The 21691-nt window shown below is 35.3% G+C and overlaps 2 protein-coding genes and 1 long non-coding RNA gene across 4 annotated transcripts; 2 read left to right on the forward strand and 1 right to left on the reverse strand.

Moving 5' to 3' along the window:
* The first annotated feature begins 3652 nt into the window (after nt 1-3652).
* LOC120336752 (uncharacterized) lies at nt 3653-7643 on the forward strand. Its single transcript, XR_005568872.2, has 5 exons — nt 3653-3812; nt 3976-3995; nt 6624-6734; nt 6924-7050; nt 7430-7643. It is a non-coding gene; the product is annotated as an uncharacterized LOC120336752 (long non-coding RNA).
* A 1978-nt stretch (nt 7644-9621) lies between these two features.
* On the forward strand, nt 9622-12454 carry LOC120336744 (deleted in azoospermia-like). The gene is made up of 5 exons (XM_039404500.2): nt 9622-9754; nt 10382-10492; nt 10958-11036; nt 11503-11615; nt 12253-12454. The coding sequence occupies exons 1-5, from the start codon at nt 9671-9673 to the stop codon at nt 12328-12330; spliced, it is 465 nt and encodes a 154-aa protein (XP_039260434.2). The 5' UTR covers nt 9622-9670; the 3' UTR covers nt 12331-12454.
* Nucleotides 12455-13083: 629 nt separating this feature from the next.
* LOC120336738 (hepatic lectin-like) lies at nt 13084-21103 on the reverse strand. Of its 2 annotated transcripts, none has more exons than XM_039404495.2 (5): nt 20954-21103; nt 18178-18314; nt 16525-16546; nt 15724-15889; nt 13084-14929 (listed from the first exon to the last, which is right to left on the reverse strand). In XM_039404495.2, exons 2-5 carry the CDS (start codon nt 18259-18261, stop codon nt 14662-14664), a joined length of 540 nt encoding a protein of 179 aa, XP_039260429.2. In that variant the 5' UTR covers nt 18262-18314; nt 20954-21103; the 3' UTR covers nt 13084-14661. The 2 variants fall into 2 exon arrangements, with proteins under 2 accessions (XP_039260429.2, XP_039260428.2); XM_039404494.2 differs by lacking the exon at nt 20954-21103 and adding an exon at nt 19785-20494.
* Nucleotides 21104-21691: the final 588 nt, after the last annotated feature.

Genomic DNA, 21691 nt, shown 5'->3' on the forward strand with positions numbered 1-21691 from the left:
GAGTCACTGATTTATCTCAGTATGAATGAAACTGGCAATTCATAATAATTTCCGCTTCTTATTCATTAGTTATATCTAGCAGGAAAAATTGAGTTTGGTAGCAGTCAGTCTGAAATTTTATTGCGTAATAATTGATGGATGGACCAGGTGCTACCAATATATTGTTGGCATGAGTTTTCGTCGAAATATTTCAAGTTATTCAATTAGGTGACACAATAAATACATCTTCTGCAGATTATTACATTAATAAAATTTGCACAGAAATATGAATAACTTACTCATTAAATCTTTGTAACCATTGAAATTGTTTGTTAGCATTCTGAAAATTCTAAAAAATGTTCCCATGAAACTTTTCTAGATTGCATTAGATGCATCATGTCAAACTGAATAACTTGTATACGTTTGTTTCATGAAATGAAATTTTATTTATCTGTGGTCTCTAGATTTCGAGGAAAGGATGAATTATCTTGTCTTAATATTTTGGTTTCTTTTTAACAGTCATTGGTGTATGTTATAGTTTTGAAATAAATTGAATGGTAAACGAAGTTTTTTCTGTATTAAATAAGATAATACCATACGATAAAATAAAACAAATTGCTGAAAACAGTCAAGAACAGTATAATATTCCACGGCTTTCCTTGGCATCCAGTAATATATGAACCTGATGTGAGCCTACAGGAGGTCACGATACACGCAACAAAAGCACGGCCGCAGAAACGTAAACAGCGGGATTTCGTGCCTGGTTCCAAATCAATGATGTGTTTAGATTGTTCCCAAGTCCTTTTTTATATTGGAAACGAAACAGAAGCGAAATTATCACTCGTGTTAATTGTGTCTGAGTATGATTTGGCATGGACTTGCATTCTTTATATAAAATGTTTTCTGTTTTTTTTTTGTACCCATAGACGAACAGTGAGTGCTCGGCATTGTATTTAGTGCACATATATACGTTATTATTTTATGTTTAACTATCAAATATTTTGCCGATCCTCGAGTACATTTTAATCAATTTCACCGGCCCGTCAGGGTGAAAAGGTTGGGAACCACTGTTCTAGAGACAACCGATTTGAAGGCGCTTTTTCAAAAATTACTGTATGTTTTTTGGAATGCAATCCTGTACATTTACCCTTTCACGGACCAAACTCTACCAATTGTTTGACAATATGTAGCAAATCATAACACATAACAAGTTTTATTAACATAGGTATTTATTAGTTGTTAGCATAGAAACATTCTGTGTAACAAATATCAACATGTCAGAGAATACGTCAAATGATTGCTAACATTGCTTTTCATAAAATAAACATTCCGTGACCCAAGTAATTTCCATTTAAAATAAATAAAGTAAAAACAATTTTTGATTAATGATAAATTAATTATTATGCAATAAAATTTCAGATTACCTTCTACTAAAATCATTTTTTCATGAAAGATATGACTAATGAATCAAAGCGGAAATTATTATGAATTGCTAGTTTTATTTATACTAACATATATAAGTGAATCCAATTGTAAACCCCAATATGGTGTTGCAAAATTTCTGGGCAAATTGTAGGATAATTTTTCAGTAAACCATATGTCTATGATAAACGTATGTTATGACTGAAAATCTAATATTATTCAGTTGTTTGATCACAGTATAATCATAATATAGCACCATCCAAAGAATACATGACTACGAATTCACAATCACGCCAAAAGAGCTTGCCAAAGTATAGCTGCGATTACTAGAAATGGCATCTTCTCCAACGATAACGAACTCACTAACGCCAGCGATCTTTTTCCTATCGGGATCGTTACGACCAGAAAACGAGAGAAATAGCTTGCTCGATTTTGGGTGATCGTCCGCGCGTCTTGGGTGGCAGTTAGAATAGTTAGGACATGTGGCGTCGTAGTTTCGTAATTTTAAAATGACGTAGTCGGGTGAGGTCTAGGAATAACATATGCAAAAATGGTTGTGCTACGCCAACTAGAAGTACTTACGTCGTGATTTGAACCTGGCCCAAATTCCCACTAGCGCTAATTGTGTCTGAATATTATTTGGCATGGACCTGTTTTCTTTATGTAAAATGTTTTATGTGTGCCTTTCTTCTCATAGACGCACAATAAGCGCCCAGAATTGCATTTATTGCGCACATGTATATGTTATTATTTTATGTTCATTTCACTAAATATTTTGCCGGTCCGCTAGTACATTTTATTCAATTTCACCGGCCATCCAAGGGGACAAGGCTGGGAACTACTGTTCTAGAGACAACCGATTTGAAGATGTTTTTTTTTTTCAGAAAGTACTGTATGTTTTATGAAATGCAATCTTGTACATTAACCCTCTTACGGACCAAACTTAACTCATTGTTTGACAATATGTAGAAAACCGTGACACATTACAAGTATTAATAGCATAGGTAGATATCAGTTGTATAACTTAGAAACATTCTGTGTATCAAGCATTAACATGTCAGAGAATTCTTGTGTCAAATGATTGCCACTATTGCTTTTCGTGAATTAAAAATTTCGTGACCCAAGTAATTTCCATTGAAAATAAATTGAGTAAAAACTATTTTTGATTAAAGATGAAGTTAATTTTATGAAATAAAATTTCAGATTAACTGCTACCAAACTCAGTTTTTTATAAAAGATATAACTAACGAATCAAAGCGAAAAATATTATGAATTGCCAGTTATATTCATACTAAGATATCACAGTAAATCCAATTGATAACCCCAACATGTTATTGCAAAATTTCTAAGCAAATAGGGGGGGAAGTTTTTCAATAAACTGTATAAACATTTTTCAGAAAGCTAACAAACAATTTCAATGGATACAAAGATTTAATGAGTAACTTATCCATATTTCTGTGCAAATTTTATTAATGTAATAATCTGCAGCAGATGTATTTATCGTGTCACCTAATTGAATAACTTGAAATATTTCGACGAAAACTCATCATCAATTATTCATCATCCATCCATCAATTATTACGCAATAAAATTTCAGACTGACTGCTACCAAACTCAATTTTTCATGAAAGATATAACTAACGAATAAGAATCGGAAATTATTATGAATTGCTAGTTTTATTTATACCAAGATATATCAGTGACTCAAATTGAAAAGCCCAATATGGTGTTGCAAAATTTCTGAGCAAATTATGGGAATTTTTTTTTATTAAACTGTTTTTCTATAACAGACGAATGTTTTAAGCTGAGTAATATCATTTAGTTGTTTCATTACAGTAAAATCATAATGAAGTTGTTTTAAACTCTAGCATGTTTTAGGAATGGACCAGATGTTACCAACATATTGTTGGCGTGAGTTTTCGTCGGAATATTTCAAATTATTCAATTAGGTGACACGATGAATACATCTGCTGCATATTATTACACAAGTGAAATTTTCGCAGAAATATGAATAAGCTACTCATTAAATCTCTGTATCCATTGAATAAGTTTGTTAGCTTCATAAAAATTCCGAAAAATGTTTCCACATAACGTTTTTAGATTGCATTAGATTTATTATGCCAATCAGAATAACTTATCTACGTTTGTTTCATTAAATGATTTTTACTTATATGGTTGTCTCGATGTTTCGATGTGGGGGTCATATTTAATTTGTCATTTATTTTTTTATTAGAATATTATAAATCGAATATCTAATCCTAGCTACAGCTGGATCTAATTCATGGTAACTATGACTAGTAAAAAGTAATAAGTATTTATTCATCCGGATGTCATCAGGAAAATATTTCATGAAATAATAAAAACAATCTGTAATCATCATCAACGAAACATCTGCTCACACACAGGATCAGGTTGGTTGAAATTGATTGCTTCATTGCATCATCGAATGCCGTCACTTTTCAAATATTCTGATTTATTTTAATTTTGAAATAAAATAAACTACCAGATACAATTTAACCATTATCTTTTTTCCCGGATTTACATATATATATAATTTTCATTCTGTATTTACAGCGCCAAGTCTCTTGAGCCACGTAAGTTGTTAAATTTTCAACTTCCTTTAATTCCAAAGATTAAAATTCTGCCGAATAATTTTTCAAAGTCGTGTACCAATCATGTGAAATTTTCAGATTTGCATTCGGTGCTCCCGAAGTATTCCTACCAGCAGTGGCGTAGCATCCACCCCCGCAACCCCCGCGGTCGGGGGAGGGGGGGGGCACATCGCAAAGGGGCCCCAAGCGGTTAGAATTTAGAAATTCAAGCCGCAAAACCAAAAGCTGCATTGCAAAACCAGTAATGCACATCTAATTATAATGTTGATTTTAGTTCTGCTCAAATTGTATTGTTACGTAATAATGCTGGAGTCGTCGATTTTCGGCGTCATGTGGTTTGATATAGAGATGTACCGATGTATCGGTATCGGGTATCGGTAATATCGGCCATTTTTTCGGTATCGGCCAAGTATCGGTATCGGTTAGATTAAGGTCAATATTTCCGATATATTTATCTTTTTGATATGATCCAGAATATTTTAAAAGATAAGTTGGAATACTACTTTTGAATTTATTTTTTGTCTGGATAGATCGTGAGCTATGAGCCATACATGTCCCCACTCCTGCGAGAGAATAGGATGCACGTGTTTTAAGCTATTTATCAGCCAAACTAATTTGGCTATTTTTGCTGTCAACTTTTTATATTGACAGTTATAATATTATATAGTAATTATGAAGAAATATATCAACACAGCATATAACAAAAAGCAACTGGCGCCCAGTTTTAAATCAAACAGTGGATTTGGGGTCCTTATTAACGGCACATGGACTTTGGGCACGGATACAAATTCTGACTGTTTGTCGTCAAGTACGAGTGTCATTTAGTCCTTCAACATCGATAAACTAAATTCCGACACAACTATCCCTCTACGCTGAATTTTGTTTAACTACACAATATCTTTATAGATATATTGACATGACCGCTTAGCCCTAGACTGTCTCAAAATATATGATGGCAATTGGCAATTGTATAATAATAAAAAATAGTAAAGTAAAGAAAAACATCCTCGACGGTTATAGGTAGGTGTTCTTTGGGTCGGTGCTGATTGATATTCTTTCATGTTGGCTTTGCCTTATCGGGTCGACGATTTCGATTAGCCACGAAATAAAATATTTGTAAAATGCTGTTAATTCGAACGTAGGACGGCGGCGCTAGGATGTCTGGGTGATATTCGATATTCTTTTAAACACGAATAACGATATTCGAAGGTCGCGATATTAACATTAAATTCAAATTGGACATCCCGGCTTATGAGTTTTCTAATTGAACACCGAGATTACTATCGTTACTGTACAATGTATCTTAATCAGTTTCATATTATGTGATATATCTTTTTTTTCGATCTGAAATAATGTGTACTATGAACAACGCTAAAAAACCATTGTTTTAACCCGCCTGCCTTACACAGCACAACTAATTAAGTAATAATTACATAGTATCGGTATCGGAATATCGGTAATATCAGCCTTATTGTAGTATCGGCGTTTTCAGCTAGTATCGGATCGGTATCGGCGACAAAGGTGGTATTGTTAAATCTCTAGTTTGATCGTACCGGCACAATTACGAAAGTTGTCAAAATGATGTCGAAAGCAAAACCTCTCAGTGGCGCACAGAAACGAAGAAAAAGGGCAGAAGAGGAAGAACGTATAAAAAAAAATCAAAGTAACCAAGATAAGCGAAATATTTAAACCAAAATTGAAACAAGTAGACTTGGGAATACCGAACGTAACTGAGGAGGAATTAAGCCTAGCACCGGTAGTATCGGTAGAAAACCAGATACGTGTTCAATCTTCAAAACTGATGGCGGCGGCGCGAATGATTTTTCTTCCAAAACTTACACGACAATTATAACAGGCAAGCTACTGATTTTTGAAGCAAATTGAAAAAATTAATATGACAAAGATGTTGGATGAGTTTGCTAACGCGAAAGCACGATCGCGCAAATTTTAGGTTACCATAGCCTTTATATAGCGACATGTTATGCTTTTTGACGAAATAAAAAACGTTGTTTCAGCTCATGTCCTAGGGTTTTAGGGTCATTTCCACTAAATATTTTGCGGGGGGGGGGGGGGGGGGGTCTTGCTACGCCACTGCCTACCAGTATGTCGAACAACTTGAACACAGTATGTGTACCAGCTGATGTTCCAGCTGATGTGACTTATTTGGAACGATAATTTGAATTATGTGCGATGTTTCAAGATTCCTATTTACGGAATTTTGCCGAAAAAGCATTAAAAAAATGCAGTTTTATTTGTTCACAAACATTTTGTAAAACCATAAGTAACGCAACTCAACACTTAATAGATATTTAGTTTTGTCTGATTTCAGTCTGTATTTTATTTGTAACCTTTTCATTCTTCACGAGTACGCGGTAAAACTGGCAAATCATTAGCTTCCTCGTGCTTTATAAAAAAATTTTAGTTGTCCTATGCGATTGATTACTTTGGCTCACTTTTATAAAGTCGGTTTACCTCCATTCTAGAGATATATTTTTTGAGGTTGAGTCTGTTATGCCGACATTGTCCTGTCCAATATTTTCTAGTTCAAATAACATCTCAGTCAAAGTGTTTCAATATCTGTTCTTAACGATATTTTCCTAATATTAAAAGGTGACCAGTCTAAGAAGGTACTGCGTTCGCCCGACAATCTGATCACAGATAACGAAGATCATGGAAAAATTTTCGAATTGCATCGTCTGACTGAAGTCGCTAAGCTCATAAGTAATTGCATTTATTGTTCAATTATATCAAAGCAGACGTATTCTATTGGTTGAATAATCAGATTGCATTAATTATGCATTCAGCAAATTTTATCTGTTATTTCGATACGCTTTTCAATTCCTGAATAAATTTGAAACAACATATAACAATTATTCTGATTTTCAATCTTTGTATCAATTGTTGTGATAGGAAAAGATGACCAATCTGAAGAGACATCTTATTATTTTAACAAGAGATCAATCTGAAGAATTATCACATTGATTCGACAACAAAGATCAAGAAATTTTTTATTTTTGGTGGTGAAGTTGTTGAGCGGGTAGGTAATTCTAAAATTGTTTAAATAAGTAAGGTATTTTATTAGGAAATGTTGACTTGATGCTTCGCAATGTACAAAAACGCATTCAAAGCAAACAAAAAGTTTCTGGAATATAAAAGCTTATGGTATTATTTTCAACACTAAATCCAGACCAAATCTAACTACGTTCATGGTCCTGCGATAATAACAGTTCAATATTTACTCAATTTCCATACAAAAGAGATAGCGTTTATTAGTTTGCAACTTTTCCTTATTGAATCTGCATTAATATTAAAACTTGCATTAGTTTCCGTATTATTTCGACATTTGATTTGTATTCATTAATTAATTCATCATGCTTTGCGACTTCACAGTGTATTCATTATTTTTTTGTTTCCAGGTTCGATCTTCTTCCTGACAATACAGATGACGATTTGATAATGACGGATTCAGACAACGAATTTTAATTTGAAAATTTTTTCTTGTCAAACCTTATTATTCAGAATAAATAATTTAATGCATGAAACTTTCAATTGAATTTAGTTCCCGGATATAGAAAAAGAGAGAGAAATAAAACTGAATAAAACACGCGAGTACGATTTGTGAATTTAAAATTTTAAATTAATACCTCGCAAGATTTTTTCCTATTAATCAAATCAATGGAGTCTCACCTTCCAACAGATATTTATATTTTTACCGGACCAGACGGCGTCGCCATAGCTATCATTATTTATCGATTTTAATCGGTAAGTAAGTTGATAGGTATTTGTCTGTCTGTTAGATGCACGCGATATCTCACGAATCTGCTCCAGATTTCACATGATCGTTTATCATATCTCGGACCAGAAGCCTATTGATTTTGGGCGAATTATGTCGTATAATTAGCGAGTTAATAATTAATTAGTGATAGGACACAAGGTGTCACTATGGAGTAAGAGCGCTGTTTTGGGGTATCCCCTAACTTTCGATCGATAAGTCTTCGGTCTCTGACCGATATTCTCGTTTATCTCCTTTATTTGGTACATGTGACTCCAATCAGTTTTGGTTTAATTTTAAGTTTCAGACTGCATTTTTCGCCTACTATTCTTTAACCGCCTTGTAACAGGGGCCGGTAAGTTACAGCACCTGTTCCACAGTTCCAGCTTCGTTCAGGCTATGTTTTTTGGGACATGGACGTAAGCAAATAAAATATTTGAGTAACAATCGTTTGTTTTCATTAATATAAAATATCGGTATTGATAATACGGTAAGCTCGCTTGTTTGTCTAGGGCTCAGTTCTGACCTCTTGTCTAGGCAGTGTGAGCTTTCTGGTATGAAAATTCATAGCTTGTGTATATCGTTACTTGTTAGATATTTGTAAGGGAGATGACGGGTAGAAATAAATCACAAAAAATCTTCGTGTCGGCTAGGTTCAAAGCCACGACTATTTGATAAAAATAAAATGCAGTCACGAATGCCAGCATTTAAATTTGTATCTTGCTGAAGATACGGTAATTTCAAAATGAACAATGTAAGAGTTGTTACTTATCGATCTTGATCGGTAAGTATGTTGATAGGTATTTGTCTGTCTGTCTGTTAGATGTACGCGATATCACACGAAAGCAAGGTTGACTCTGCTCCAAATTTTGCATGTGCATTCATCATATCTCGGTCCAGAAGCCTACTGATATTGTATGAATTATGTCGTATAATTAGCGAGTTGAATAATTGGTGATGGGACACGCGGTGTCACTATAGAGTCATGAATCGAAACCGCAGTTTCGATCGATAAGTCTTCAGTCTCCGACCGACATTCTCGTTTCGTTATCTTGCCATGTAAGGCAAATAAAATGACCACCCGATTTTTCAGTTGACTGGGCGAGCCGGAGAAGTTAAATGGGTATTCCCGTAGTATGTGTACCAGGTTAGGGTTAGGTCCTAATCTTATTCCAATTTTTCATATTTTAGTTCTATTACGAGTTCGGGGACTGTCTGTGTTAGCCAAGTAAATAATCTCTCTCCCCATAGACTTCTGTACCCCCCCCCCCCCCCAAACTAAACTAAAACTTGACTAAAAAATTAGCGAACAAAATTAGTTACTTTCATATTGGTACACATATTTCTGGATCGCAGTTAAATGTACTCATTTCCAGGCAAGAGGGACATTTTTAATAAGACGCTCACTCGCGCCTTTTGCTCAGAATAAGATCTTGGAGAGGCGCGCTTACTATGCTGCCGAAGTTGAACAAGCGAGCAATTTCATCTATGTCGGTTAGTTCGTTTGGAGAAATGATTGATAGTAAGCCAAAAAACGTCGGGTTATTGCCAGAAATCGTTCACAAATTGAGGCAAAATAGTGTTGGAAAAGTACGAGTTTGTGTCTCACTGCGAATGTCACAGAATCGCTTCCCATTTGAAGGCTCCTACTATACCCAAGCTTACTATAGAGCTCAATTGTAAACCTCGTAGTTTTGAATATCTTTGAAATTGCCTTGGTTTCGAGAGAACGCGCGTTGCGCATCTAACGCACAGCTGATGAAAAGCTTACGTTGCATAAATTTCCCGCCAAATTAATTAATCGCGGGACTGTGGCTGTGAACGTAACCGATATCGGAAGGATCAGGATAACTTCATCTCTGAACTTTTAGCTTCGACATAATCAATGGAAGATCCAATTCCGAGACGAGTATTTGTGGGGAATTTTGATTTTCAAACTACCGAAGCTGAGCTCCTCTCAACGTTCGAGGTTAGTATGTAATATATAGTATAAGATGTGGAAGTTCCTCCGTATGTAAGTGGCACCACGATATAAAACGAAGTTTTTAGGGGAATTCAGGAATTGGGCATGTAACGCCGAAATAGTCTACAATATTTTGCTTGTGTACTTCTGTAAAAACGTAGGTATACCGTAGACTAGTAGATATTGCATGTGTTACAGTGTTAAAAGATTTCATTCAGCTGAGAAGTAAGACTATTTTATTTCGGTTAGTTTCCACGCATGAAAGAAGTAGTCTAATTGACAAAAATGCTTTATTACTGAATGGTACGTGGTACCTGGTGTCCTCCAGATATTTGGCTACTAATGTGTGTATACCTGTATATACTGTCGCCTCATTTTATATATCCGCATACCACACCTGTTTGAGTGAGGGTCTGGACTAGAGTTAGAGATAGGCTATAATTTCAGGTACAAATACTACAAAAGACACTTGGCTAGTACCCGAAATCGTAACAGAACGAAAATAAGGAAATTGAAATAAAGTGATGGCCCAACCCTAACCTGGTATATACATACTACGTTCCGGTGTCCGCAATCTTGGTTCACATACTTCCTTGTTCTGTTACAAACATGCGATATTACACACTTTTCCAGGCATGCGGAAGAATCGTTAACGTAAACATTGTCCGTAAAAGCCTGACTGATTATTACGGATTCGTCACATTCATGGATTCTATTACAGCAGAAGATGTCTTAAGTGGAAAGGTGACACTGGATTACATACAAATACAAATGTACAGTCTACAAAAAATACCTGGATGGATTTATATATATATATATATATTCCGGGAGAAAGAAAGCTGATATGACGAAACACGGCCTCTCGTCCGGTTACAAATCCATGTCGGGTTCGGGATCAGTTAGCTAGCTATTTGTTTTCAGCAGTATGTTCCCCGGTTTTTTATTTTAGAGTCTATAGGTGTGTTTCCAAATTTTGGGGGTGGTAAATATTTTGTTATTAGTGATAAAACTATTTGTAACTTATAAAAATGTGTAATGTATTTGACTGACTCATATCAGAATATGAGCCACTTTTTGGATATTCAGATATAATTTTATTTACGTTAAGTATGGTGTCACATCTTTGACTTTAGTCAAAAATAGGCTGACAAATATACATTGCCATAAATATATAATATAAAATTTGGGAACAAATTTTGTTATTCACAGTATAGCTTCTTCATTCGAGGACGAAAACTTCGGATCAGGAAAGCCTACTTGAGATCAAAAAATTTCGATGAAATTGCCAGTAAGTTACTTTGTAATCAATGGTACAAATTCAAAACAATTTTGGGGGCTACTTAGCGATCTAAGCGGTTGTATGGTCTAAGACTAAGTCAGTGGTTCTCAAACTTTTTAAGACTTTGTCCCCTTTTTAGAATTTTGGTAAAAGTTATGTAAATAACTGATAAATAATGTATGAAATGTAAATATCCAAAATAAGGCGGGTAAGATCAAATCTAACGATTATTTTTAATTAGCTTCGCGGCCTCTCAAAAATTGTCCACCGCTGATCTAAGTGATGTCAATCGAGGGTTATTAAATGAATTCTATAATTCTATTCTATGTTTTTTTGAGAATAAACGAGTCCAGGCCGAAGCGGAATTCTTCCTAAGTTGACTATTCCAATCTGTTGATATAAATATACTGGTACTACACATACTTCTGGAGCATCGACCGAAGTGTTAATGTTTCATCTCATATTTTTATTACAGTGTCAGCAAGTTTTCAACGTGCGCCCATGACTATTTTGGACATGAATAAAATTCTGGCATCGTTTGAGCGACAATGTGTGATTGAAAAGCAAATGAATATGTCCGGAATAAACGTGAGTGAGATTTCCGTACACCTTTTCCTATAAGACAAGGGTTCCTAACCGAGGGCACGTTGCCCACCAAAGGGGCCATAGGGCAGTTGGAGGGGAGCCATCATGCCAGGCTGACTGATTTTTCTTTTTCCCGCTTGAGTGAAAACTACCCTTCTTCCTAGTTTCATGAGCCTATTTTTCGGGGTGTTTTTCCTTTGTTGAGCATTGATTGTTTGAACATAATGGGATTTAAAATCCACCAATTAGAGTAGCACTATATATACCACTGAAATGATAAACAGGGAGCCAGAGTGCTAAAAGCCTCCGCAAGGGGCCCCCCGGATATAAAAAGTTGGGAACCACTGCTATAGGGGTGAACACACTTTGCTCCATAAATTTAGAGCTTGTCCCCACACTTAAAATTTCTAACTTAAATAGAATAGTATCTGAATATCCAGGAAGTGGCGCGTGTACATGATAGTGCTGCAAAATATCTACCCCCCCCCCCCTTCATACTATGTGCGGGCGGTTTACCCAACGTTAATATAGTACACAACGATACGAGGCATTAATTTTTGATGTTTTTTCCAATAAATGTTATGTGGATCTACCTATATAACTCATGCAGTTATATTTCATGATAATCTTATAATTATAGGTCTTCAATGGCGGAAAAGCACATTACACACCGACATCGGTCATTGCTTCTCTTACTGGATCACATATGCAGCTTTGAGTAAAGAAATCCATTCAATGCTAGAACAACACAAAACGCATGGTTTTCCTCTGTCGTTAGTGGTTAATAATCTTTGAATTTACAGTTTTGGTCAAGTTGTATTTAATATCAATTTTAGACATTTCTGATTCTGATTATTTTTAAAATTAGACAAAAGTCATGAATTCTCAGAGAGTTTATATCGTTAAAGTTCAAAACAAAAAATTACATCAGTTAACAAAATTTTACGAAAAGTTGAGAAAGTGTTAGTCAGTTGAATAATTTTAACTCGCCTGTTCTTTGATTTGTCTGTGTTGACTTCACTTACAATTGAGTTTGGATGAATTAAATTCTTGAGTTGACAAAATGTTGTTTGTTGAATTTAAGTGGACAGAGTATTACGTGTTAAACGCAACAAAGATTGGAATAAGATTTTATACTAAAATAAGACCGAATTGTTGGCGCTCCAGAAGTTTGTATACCAATATGGAAGTAACTAATTTTGTTCGACCACTTTACATCAAGTTGTGTAAAGGGACTGAAGCCTATGAGCAGAAAATTTGGCTAACACAGATAGTCTCCGAACTCGTAATGGAACAAAAAAAAGGAAAATTGGAATAAAATTATGGCCTAACCTTAACTTGTTACACACACTACGGGAGTACCGAATTGTTTTTGTTGAGTGTTTTGTCGCCTCTCAAAATAACCGAAAAACAGTTTAGGAGGTTACTGACTGACAGAATACGGTGCCCCACATCCATTGAAAAGCATATGTTCGTATAATAAGATGTATTTTATACATTGATGATATTTATAATAAATATATAGGATTACAGAAAATTTGAAAACAAAATGTGCAAGAGAAATAGGAAAAATTGCTATTTAGGCTGCAGTTATCAAAGAAAACAATACTTTTTTTTTTTTATTTAAAAAGTGAAATAAAAAGCACTTCGCAAAATAGCATTTCGTGCTGAACAATGGAAAATCTGTCACTAAAATGTTGTGAAAAAAAAAATCTGTCACTTAAATGTTGTGAAAAAAAAAAAAAAAAATACTTTTTTATATACTGTATATCCGATTAAGATTCAGTAGTCTCTATACACGGACATTCAATGTTCAAGTATTCACTGCAAACACCAGTTGCTGTAATGGCGTACTGAACGTTGGCCAATCTTATAAATAACTGAAAAGTCGACACAAAAATATTCAACATCTTAGTATAAAGTGCATAATTTTAATAAATTTTGCATCAGTTTGGACCATTGGTTTAAACTTATCAGAAAATTTCGCGTTTCCATAGAAATAAGACCTAGCCTGAATTTAAAAATGATTTTAATATAAGCCCTCCCCTTAAAATAAGACCCAGTGGATAGAAAGAAATCTTTCCTCCTCGTTTTGACTGATTCATAATTTTTGTTTAGCAGTTATTTTAAATAAAAACGTGTTATTTGTAAGTAAATGGATATAGGTTTTCATATTTTGTATATTTAAAAATCTTGTAGTTCTCTACTTTGTAATTTTGTTTTTGATAAATCAACATACCGTACATATTTATGCGTCGCAATATCACGTTCAGAAGTTGAAAGTAATAATAATGATGTTGCAAAATGAAGAACAATCAGCAGAAATTTTTAATAAGATACAGCTAGGTCAATGATTTTGTTCGCGCAATATAATTCGAGTTTTCAGTATTAAACTTCAACAAGCCCTAAATGCATTATTAGAGTAAAAGTGTTCACGCTTAACGCTTAAGACCTAAACTAGTGTCTATTTGTTTAATTTTAAGGTGTGGAGTTTTTCAATTAAAACAAATTTATTTATTCGACCTTTTTAGCTTTTTGACTTTTCAAACAAGAAACATTGGAGACAAGAAACACAAACCTAACAATTAAAAAATTAGGCAAATATCAGTTTTATAAAATTTTAAACTGGTTATATTCTGTAACAAGCCTTTAAATTAAAAAAAATGATTCAAATTTTAAAAATAGTTAAAAATTTGATGTCCAGTCCGATAAGGCTTGAGGCTCCTGGGCGTCAGCCTACCTTGCCTAATGGTAAAATCGGGCTCGCAAAGAGGCAATATTAAACCCCCAAATGTGGCTTACTAAAACCGATGCGGTTAAGCATTTCAATATGAAATAAAACAGTAATAATAATTTAGGTAATTATACATTTTGCTCAGGGTCTGTGAGAGATGGCGCGATTCATCCTATGAAACAACCACATAACCGAAGTTACTTTAGTGGTATCTTTGCAATGCGAATGGATATTTAAATGTCATACGCTTACTTAATTTTGGAAACCGAAACGATGGGTATTTGTCAATTACTAATCGAGATACGCTATTTTATCTTATACCTCACACATATAATAATGATAAAAGTTGCAAGCTTCGTCCTCAAGTTTTCCATCGTTGGAAACAGACATTAAAACACAATCAGCTTCAAACTTGTACATAAAAAATTGAGTAAAATTGCTCGGTTGACCGGTCATCCAATCTATCTTGTTAGAGACGGTCGCGACACCGTCCAACCATTTCCACTGACCTTCTGCAAACACATCTCGCAATCCAATCCATGTTTTGAGATTTTTTCTGAGCCCAAGACCCGAAATAATCTCGCTATAAAAATACAAATGATATATATAATCAATAGCATATAAATAGGAGATAAAATGTGGCAACACTACAACAGGAAAACAGCGATGTAACCGAGCTCGCACAATATGCCTGGATCCATAAAAGAAATAGAATCCAACCCTACAGGAATGATCAAAACAGCGAAGTAACCCAGGTCGCACAATATCCATGGAAACATACAGGGAGTATAGGACGCATCGTACGTTTATAAGAGAGATAGAAAGAATATATAAAAAGTGGCAACCCTACAGGAATGATCAACCAGCGATGTAACCGAGCTCGCACAATATGCCTGAATCCATAAAGGGAGCAGGATGTATCCAACGTTCGTGCCAAAGAGCAATAAATATATGGTCAATAAGGGCACGCATCGCTACAACAATAGCGAAACACCGAGATTGCTCGAAAGATGTCAATCGTCATGAAATGAAGTATTGCTACACGTCATAAAAGTGTCTTTATGAATGGGAATAAACAACAAAACTTGGGATGAAATATCCCGTGGTGGAAATTTGAAAAAAATATAATGTAATTTCATAATCATTTCTGTGAATATTTTCTATTATCTTGGCCACGCAAACACATGCATTCTATACTATATTATGTGAACAAAAGAGACTCTCGAATCCCTTGGGATAGTTACTGATCTTCACTCTTGTTATAGCATCCTCACATTATATGCATAAGGATGCACCGTAACAAACAGCATAGAAGAAGGATAAGTAATTAGTCCCGCAGGGATCGACCCAATCGATAGTAAAAGTTTATATATTTACCTCTTCAACTTTTTATCTCGGATTCCAGCAGATGCTAGTCTACCTCCCAGACGCTCACAGGAATGCATCGCGTCCGTGAATGTGAGGTCGTTATCGAAGACTTTGTACATTTTACCGTTGCTGGCTTCGTACCAATTTTCTGACTTAATAATCAGATTCATAATTTCTGAATAATATAATATTAAACGAATTGCAATATAGTAAACCGCAGGAAATAGAATAGTAAAAATACAGCAACAGTGTCTATTCGTATGATAAAGGACTTTTAGCTGCCACTTAGGGAAGAAACCATTATACAATTAAACGCAACTGAATACGCTGAAGTTGGAAAACGTACTAGGTATTGATAGGTATTTGTTTGTTTGTTTGTCTGTCTGTCTGTTTGTTCGTCTGTTAGACACTTTCGTATTTCACGCGATATCTCACGAAAGCGAGGTTTAATCTGCTCCAAATGCATGTGCATTCATCATACCTCGGACCAGAAGACTAATGATTTTGGATGAATTATGTCGTACAATTAGCGAGTTAATAATTAATTAGTGATGGGACACACGGTGTCGCTGTCGCTGGAGTAAGAGCGGATGAATCGAAACCACAGTTCCTGTTTTGGGATCCCCTATCTTTCGATCGATAAGTCTTCGGTCTCTGACCGATATTCTCGTTTAGGTATTAGTCATTTACAATTATCAGAAATTTGGTGCAGGCCCAGAAAAATAGTTCTGCAGGGCTGTAGGCCACTTCACGATCCAATTCTGTATTTGAATAAGTCATTAACAGCATCAAATATTGCTAAACACTTACTCGGTTGCTTGGAGTTCTTGACCTATAAAATAAAAGTACATGTTAAACAATAATGCTTAAATCTACGTTTCTCAACCAGAGAAGAATTTTGTAGTTCTTGAAGAGGAGTTTTGTTTGTATTGGCTGTAAGTATTACCAATATTTTTTAGTTCCATTTTGAAACTATAATACTTAGTTATATACACATTATAAACTACTTATACCGTATAAAAGCGGAGTGCGACTTGCGCCTACACTAGATGAAGATATATTGAATATTGAACATAAAGTAGTTTTTACGCATAGTGTGAGAGAAATACATAGTTTCAAAATGCGCAAATGGGGGAATTAAACGAAAAATGTTGGGAATCACTGTCTTACATAAAAACTATAAACATCCGAGTGAGAATATAGTCAAGGAGAAAGAGCTTGAGCCTGCTATTGCGGTTGCAAGCTCATACTGCCCGATACTGGATAAAACAAAACAAAAAATAGTCGTGCAGGTAGGCGACATTGCAAAAAGTGACGTATTTTCGAATGCCTGCCTGATCCGTGAGAGAAGAGACAAGGTCTTGGAATCAAAACCAACCGTTTAAAATACCGTACTGTCGTAAACCGAACATTGTAGCTACATAAAACATTATTAGAATAGGTAAAAGTATAGCGATTGCTGATGTCCCAAAACGCTAACACTTGAACATCGAAGAGTATAGTTTAGATAAAAAATGGTACTCCTGACGTATGCGCACCAAGATGTCGCATAACCTGTACCCTAACCTGAGTTCAGGTTGTGCGCAATCTTGGTGCGCATACTTCAGGAGGTCCCAAAAATATTTATTGAATTGCATTGATTGCAGCATATTCTGATTGAATCGTAGTGAGCCGATACAACTACAGAGTTTGTGAAGACATTGACATACGGTAATTGTAAAACAAAACATTCTTATCAAAAACCCTTTATTAAGTAACAAAAAAAAGAAGTAATATTATCACGATATCGGAAGCATATCTTGTAATATACTGTATGTATTTACATGTACACGTAAAGCCATTGTCCTATGTATATATATACATATTTGCCAACCCTTCGGGTATAATCCGGATATTCATTAATCGAATGCGCAATTTGATATCTTAATAATACTTTAGGACACGCGTCTGTTTCAACTTGGCAAAATTGCAAGGTACAGCCGGTGTTACTGTGTTATTTCGCTAAATATCGAAAGACGGTTTGCGCTACGAATGTGCGAAATCTTTGTCGCCACAGCAAGCGCTTCAATTGAGCGCTGATAAAATATCGTTTATTCCACCATCCGCTTATTGCATCGGAAACGACAATACCAGGTTTGGACTGGACGTGACCCTGGCGATAGGATCTCCATGTACCATGTCATTAAGCCGTTCCTACTGGGTTTTCTCTATGCTGCATGATAATGAAGGTTCCTATCTTGTTATACGTATATACTTCTCTCATTGTACCAAGTTTCACCAGTATGCTACTGCATAAACAAGAGCAATGCGAGTTGAGACATTCTTGAAACGCAAAAATATGCGATCATCCGAATAGCGTTATTAAAATAATATATATATCTGATATCCGGATAAGATGAAATATATCCGGATAAGATGAAAGACACCCAAAAAAACCGTAGTACCAAAGGATTGCTGACCTACCTGCAAAACTAGGGCAAAGTTTGCAATTGCAAACATTGTGACAAGAAGCAGTCCAGCAGACAGTATAATGGTGGAAGTCCGCATTCTATTTATCGATGTATCCTTCTTTCTCTGTTCAGGAGTTGTTTGTACTTGAACTGAATGTCAAAAACAAAAGATTAGATGGCAATTGGTGCTGTGATGAGGGCCGTTTGGGGTCAGGAAAGGTTTTCATCCGATTTTGATTCCTCGCTAGTTAAATGCATGAATCTGGCTCAAGATGTAGAATCAGATATTTATTTTCGTCATGCAAAAAACATGGTGCGATATGAAATAATAAATAAAACACATGTCAAAATTTACAGAAACGGATATCGACTTGTTGCAGTTGACAGGAGGGCGCGAAATACTCAACTAGTCATCTAGTCAGCGACACAGTGCAGCTGAATTAAAGCAACAAATATAGCAAATTTAAGCTTGGCAAATATGTTGGCTGCGATTGTGCGTTAAATTGAGTAGAAAATGAGCTCTCGTATTCGAGAAAAACTTTGGCGTATGTAAACATTTGAATTTCTGTTCAAAACTTCAGATTGACGCTTAGAATTTTGAATTTCCGAATTCCTGCTCCTTAGAAGTTAGAATTTTAACTGAACTGTTGAGCTCAAAAAACGATTTTTTGTCTATAAATACCAAACACCGACGGACAAATTCAATTCAATTGTTGATTCAGTCAAATTTAAATAAATGACTGTGGCCGATATTGTTTAGTCGCGGAGTTCACAGTATTTTTACGTAATAAAAATTGAGTAGTAGATCCAAACAAGCAGGCGGAATATCAAAACATATTAAACATAATACGGCGCTCAAGAAGTGCGTGTACCAATATTAAGATAACTAATTTTGTTCGCCTACTTCAAATCAAGTTGTGTAAAGGGACTGAAACCTATGGGCAGGGGGTATATTTACTTGGCTAACACAGACAGTTCCCGAACTCGTAATAGAACTGAAATAAGGAATATAGGTAATAAAATTATGGCCTAACCATAATCTGGTACATACACTACGGGAGTACCACAAAAATGAGCAGTTGATCGAAACAAGCGGGCGGCATATCAAAACATAATACTACGCGCGTTTGGCTATAATGATTCACTCATACGTAACGTGTATCACTAATGTATAGCAGAAGAAATTAAGAACCACCTAAAAATAAGAATAACCAAAATACCATTCAGCCGTTTATTTGGACTCATTATTGGCTCACTTACCGGAACAAATTGTACAAAAGAAAACACCTAGCCTATCTTAAACAAAATTTAATTTGGCAATATTTGATCACACAGAATACATATAGGTGAACAAAATGAGAGTTACAAACGCCAGAAGTCTTTTAAATAAGTAAACTCCTAAAGATTTTGGTCATATGTATGCACGTTGAAAATGAAGAACATTAAATTAAAAATTACTTATTGAGCATGGGCGAAATAAATTGCGTCAACTATTGTTGACCGTTTGGCTTTGTTTATTTCCCTTCCCATTCTGGAAATCATGAAAGAAATGGGATAGCTGCCCGAAGATTATTAGTTTACATTAGTCCTCATTGTGAATGAAATGTAAGCCTTACAAACCTCTCCCATTGTTACTCTCTGCCTGGGAAACGTCGGTGAAATTAACGTACGATATAAGAGTCATGATGCAAAATATGAGCCAATGCTTTAAATGTAGCTCATTTCCATTCTTGTTATAAAAGAATACTTCCTATCAATATTTGCTATACAAAACTAATAAGAAAAGGATTTGCCAAATATGAATACAACCTGATTAAAATGAATGAATAAAATACTATTACGGCTCATATAAAATTCTTTGGCCTTTGTATGGCCAACAATACATACTACAATTATCTTCAATTTCTAAATTTTACTGTCACGTACATAATAAATTTAGTCAGCAGTGTACATTTTGTTCCTAACCTTTCCTGCGCTAATGGCGGCTGTTGTCTTTCTCATATAGGATAGGATTCACATATTTATCCCTTATCTTTCTCATATATTGCTATCAACAGGTATATGTGCAAAGTCTATATACAAATCCTCCGCATATTCGTCCCACCTATTTCCTTAACGTCGTTGTGAAAAACAAAACGTTCGATGTGCCTGAATAGGAAGGCTTACCACAACACAACGCATGAATGATTTTTTTTTCATCTAAAATGACTAAACAATTGTCTCGTAAAATTGACAATTTTTCGATCTAGATTAACAAGAGCTCTTTTTGCAAACTCGCTAATACAACATACACTGCTATGACGTTGTAAAATGCTCGATATCATATACTTCACCTCTCTTTACGGAAACTATATAATACATGTACAAACAATTCATTCTAAAGACTTGTCCAAGGTGTGTGGAGGTTCGCGATCACGATAATAAAGGAAACGGATGGATGATTTTGAGACGTAATAGATCCTTTAAAGCAGGTCAAGTACCCCTGTGTTTGTTTACAAGAAATAGTATAAAAACATTGGTAGCTCAATTGACATTGCATACTGCGCTGGTTGACTATTAGGTTGACATAAATGCTATATATATATACATGCAGTTTCTTCGGTTCATAACTTGGGCCTTCACCATGCAACCAGAAATCGAAAAATGTTTGACATTCATTTATGCATTCAGAAATGGTCTTTTCTTATCGTGACATCGTCAAGCTAAGTGCAAAATTTAGATATATTTGTACTTTTCAAAATTATCACGGAAACTCAAATTTTCCTTGTTTTAAAATAAAAACAGCTCACTTTTGGGGTACGGGCTACAGCATCCAAGCCTTTGTAGCCTAAATTTTCAAACCCGGTTTGATAGATTCACCAGCTCAATAATGTCAAACAAAAATGCATGCATAAAAAACAATCAACTCCTAGCATCAGCACACAATACAGCATTGCGAATGCAAACCTGGCTAAACCAACACGGAAGCAGTGGTGACTCATGGTGTAATCTAAACCGCAATCTGTCTGTTCACTGTTATTTTGTAATAATAATTAGGCATGAAACACACTATAGCTTACTTGTAGAGCAGGCGTGTGCAACCTGCGGCCTACAAGGGAAATTTGTGTGGCCCGTGGAGAAGTGCCAATTTTGAATGGTGTGCTGCCCGCGGAACGTTTTTTTTTTAGCTAAATCTAGTACGTGCGAGTAATTCAAACTCCTTTTGCGTTGCAAAGCCTATACAATCCCGAGTTCAATTTAATATCTATGACGCTACAATGCCCTAACAGCTAGCATATGCGAACAACGCATGTCAAGAGATCAATAACCAAAATTTTTGTGCGTGCGACTACTAGGAAGCCTATGTTGAATAAAGTTGCGACCCGCGGTTTCACCCAGTTATTTGTATCTGACCCTACTGTATTAATTGAAGGTTGAACACCCCTGGTGTAGAGCATTGACAAAGAAACAATACATCAAGGTCGTTAAAAAAACGATGCCTGCAGGGAAATGGGACGAAGGTCCACATATACGTCTACGCATAAGCA

Source organism: Styela clava, chromosome 2 (genome assembly GCF_964204865.1).
Source record: "Styela clava chromosome 2, kaStyClav1.hap1.2, whole genome shotgun sequence".
Lineage (NCBI taxonomy): Eukaryota > Metazoa > Chordata > Ascidiacea > Stolidobranchia > Styelidae > Styela > Styela clava.